The sequence below is a fragment of the Physeter macrocephalus genome, chromosome 13 (assembly GCF_002837175.3).
Source record: "Physeter macrocephalus isolate SW-GA chromosome 13, ASM283717v5, whole genome shotgun sequence".
NCBI lineage: Eukaryota > Metazoa > Chordata > Mammalia > Artiodactyla > Physeteridae > Physeter > Physeter macrocephalus.
In genome coordinates this window covers 82689914-82693117 of record NC_041226.1, presented here as the reverse complement: position 1 = coordinate 82693117, position 3204 = coordinate 82689914, and the positions used below count along the sequence as shown (strand labels likewise).

At 71.8% G+C, this 3204-nt stretch overlaps 2 protein-coding genes across 2 annotated transcripts in view; both read left to right on the top strand.

The window, feature by feature from the left end:
* Nucleotides 1-64, top strand: part of MAMDC4 (MAM domain containing 4) — an 8550-nt gene extending 8486 nt beyond the window's left edge. Inside the window, exon 26 of the mRNA XM_028497364.1 lies at nt 20-64. Coding sequence (XP_028353165.1) covers nt 20-64 — 45 coding nt within the window. The remainder of the gene's footprint in view (nt 1-19) is intronic.
* FBXW5 (F-box and WD repeat domain containing 5) lies at nt 49-2227 on the top strand. Its single transcript, XM_028497657.1, has 5 exons — nt 49-306; nt 382-787; nt 1006-1153; nt 1221-1433; nt 1504-2227. The coding sequence occupies exons 1-5, from the start codon at nt 64-66 to the stop codon at nt 1739-1741; spliced, it is 1248 nt and encodes a 415-aa protein (XP_028353458.1). The 5' UTR covers nt 49-63; the 3' UTR covers nt 1742-2227.
* The last annotated feature ends 977 nt before the right edge of the window (nt 2228-3204 follow it).

Sequence of the window (3204 nt, the reverse complement as noted above, 5' to 3'; positions counted from 1 at the left end):
ACCGGGGCCTCCCGCCCAGGACCCTGGTCCATCTCCACCTCTGCCCCGACAACCCCGCCCCTAATGCCCGGCTCCGCCCCCCACCTGGACCCGCCCCCTTCCCTCCAGCCCCGCCTCCCCCCCACCCCGCCTCGCCCCATCCTGCTGCTCCCCCCAGACACCTTCGCCCTGCTGTCCCGCGTGCGCAACAAGCCCTACGACGTGTTCGGTTGCTGGCTCACGGACACCAGCTTGATCTCGGGAAACCTGCACCGCATCGGGGACATCACGTCGTGCTCCGTGCTCTGGCTTAACAACGCCTTCCAGGTGCGCGCAGGGGGGGCCCTGCGGCCGGCGGCGGCCCCCAGCAGCCCGTGCCCACCCCCGCGCTCCTGCCCCCAGGACGTGGAGTCGGAGAACGTGAACGTGGTGAAGCGGCTTTTCAAGATCCAGAACCTCAACGCTAGCACCATTCGCACCGTCATGGTGGCCGACTGCAGCCGCTTTGACAGCCCGGAACTCCTGCTGGACGCCGGCGCCCCTGGCGCAGACCACGGCCGTGTCTTCGACCTGAGCAGCGACAGCAAGGACCAGGCAGTCGACCCGGGCCCGGCCCGCACCAAGGGCTTGCGGCGCCTCCTGGAGGGCCGGGCCCAGCTCCAGCCGTCAGAGTGCGCGCTGGAGACCAAGGCGGCCGAGCTGCTGGCCCGGGGCCACACCAAGGCCCCCGAGCGCAGCACGGCCGCCGCCGGCAACAAACTCCTCATCTTCACCACGGGCTGCTTCACCTACTCGCCGCACCAGATCGGTGAGGGGCCCGGGCGAGGCTTCCCAGGGCTGGGCGGGGCGGGGCGGGGCGGGGCGGGGCTGGTCTGTTCGCAGAGTCCCTTCCTCCCTTTGGTCTGGGCGTGAGCGCTTGTGCAGCCCCCCGGGGCGCACATTCAGGCCCAGGGGCACAGGACCGGTGGCCCCACGGGCGTCTGGGCGCTCCCAGGCACCGAGGCGCTGCCCACCCGGTCCCCCCAGGCATCAAGCAGATCCTGCCGCACCAGATGACCACGGCGGGGCCCGTGCTGGGCGAGGGCCGGGCCTCCGACGCCTTCTTCGACGCACTTGACCACGTCATCGACGTGCACGGACACATCATCGGCATGGGCCTGTCCCCCGACAACAGGTGGGCCTCTGTTGGCGGCCTGGGTGGGGGCGTCCGCAGGCCCCTGCTGAGCAGCGTGTCCGTGCAGGTACCTGTACGTAAACAGCCGCGCCTGGCCCAGCGGCTCGGTGGTGGCCGACCCCATGCAGCCGCCGCCGATCGCGGAGGAGATCGACCTGCTGGTGTTTGACCTCAAGACCATGCGGGAGGTGAAGCGGGCCCTGCGCGCCCACCGCGCCTACACGCCCAACGATGAGTGCTTCTTCATCTTCCTGGACGTCAGCAGGGACTTCGTGGCCAGGTCCGGGGGCGGAGCCGGGTGGGGAGGGGCCCAGCGGGCGGGCGGGGGCTCACGGCAGGCGCTCTCGCAGTGGGGCAGAGGACCGGCACGGCTACATCTGGGACCGCCACTACAGCACCTGCCTGGCCAAGCTGCGGCACCAGGACGTGGTCAACTCGGTGGCCTTCAGCCCCCAGGAGCAGGAGCTCCTGCTGACGGCCAGCGACGACGCCACCATCAAAGCCTGGCGCTCGCCACGCACGGTGCGTGCCCACCAGGCCCCGCGCCCGCGCCCCTTCTTCTCCTGGCTCGCCAGCCAGAGGCGCTGAGGGCGCCGAGACCCACCGAGGAGGCCGCGGAGGCCCTTTTCCGGGGGTTGGGCAGCTGCCCAGAGCGCGCGGGGGCAGAGAAGCTTGCTGCAGAGATGCCCTAGGACGGGGGCCCCGCAGGGCCACGGCGGGGGACGGCCTGGCCCCCCCCACGCTCGTGCACGCACACCGCCTCCCACAGCAGCCGGGGCCGTCTCCGGCTGGCCTGGGCTGCACAGGCACTGGGCCCCCGCTGTCCACCCACCCCCTTCCCCGGGGCCTGGGCTCTGGGACAGTCTGCACAACACGTTCCCCTCGGCCAGCCCTGTGGGGCCCTGGCGGTGTTTGCTGGGCCCAGCCTTGCCCAGGGAGCCCGGCTCCCTCCTCTGGGAGCTTCCCAGCGTCAGGGTCGAGATGGGGGTCAGGCTGCTGCGGGCCAGGCCGCCATGGGCCCAGGGGACCTGCGTGTCACTGGTCACCTGTTCACGGGCTGAATAAACAGCTGGCAACAGCACGGCGCCGACTCGTCTGTGCGCGGAGGGGCGCGGCATCTCTGCGGGCCCTCGTCGTGCCCGCCGGACGGGGCGGGTGCCCCAGGCCACGCGCTGGAGCTGCCCTGAACAGGCCAGCGGATGCGAGTCTGCGTCCCCAGCCGCTGCCCCCGCTGCCTCTGCGGACAAGTCCCCGAGCGCAGAGACTCTGGAGCGCGTCCGGCACGTGTGCGCTCCCCGCCAGCAGGGGGCACAGAGGGACACGGCCTGGCAAGTGCTGCCAGGCACCAGGGACGGCAGGCGGGGGGACCGGTTTCAGGGCTTTGAGTCCTCGAGGGGGCGCCCTGGCTGGGGCAGGGGCAGACCTCTGGGGCCTGGCACGTGACAACGTGGACACAGAGCAGAGGTGGCAGCAGAGGGGCAGGGGTGGCCCCAGCTGTACCCTCAGGCCTGGCCCAGGCCCATCCTGGGGGCTCACCTGGCCCGCTTGTTCATCTCGGGACCCCCCGGGGTAGAGGTGCAGCCCGGCTGCCCGTGGAGCGATGGTGCTGAACTGCCATCGGCTCCACACTCGGCACGCGCCAATGTGACGGTCGAGAAGATAGACGTGGACGGGCCTTGGGGGACAGCGTGTTCCTCCAGGCCAGAGGCAGCGGTGAGCAGAGGCTGCCCCGGTCGCCTGCGGGGTCGGAGCCAAGCTGGCCGCGGGCAGAGGGGCTGGGCAGGGCCGGGTACAGACACGAGGTCGGGGAAGCTGCCCCAGGAGGAGTTCGGACTGGAGGGCAAAGTGCTGGGAGGAGCCAGCTAGTGGCACGGCTGCGCCCCGAGGACAGGGCCCCAGCCCCACGGCTGCAGCGGGGAAGCCTGGGCCCCTGCGTCTGTCTCCAAACCACTGGACGGGTGAGAACAGGGAAGGGAGCCCGACAGCCGCGGAGCCCGAGCGCTCTGCCCGGGACCCGCCTGGAGCCGCAGCCCAGGCTTGGCCTCAGGCAG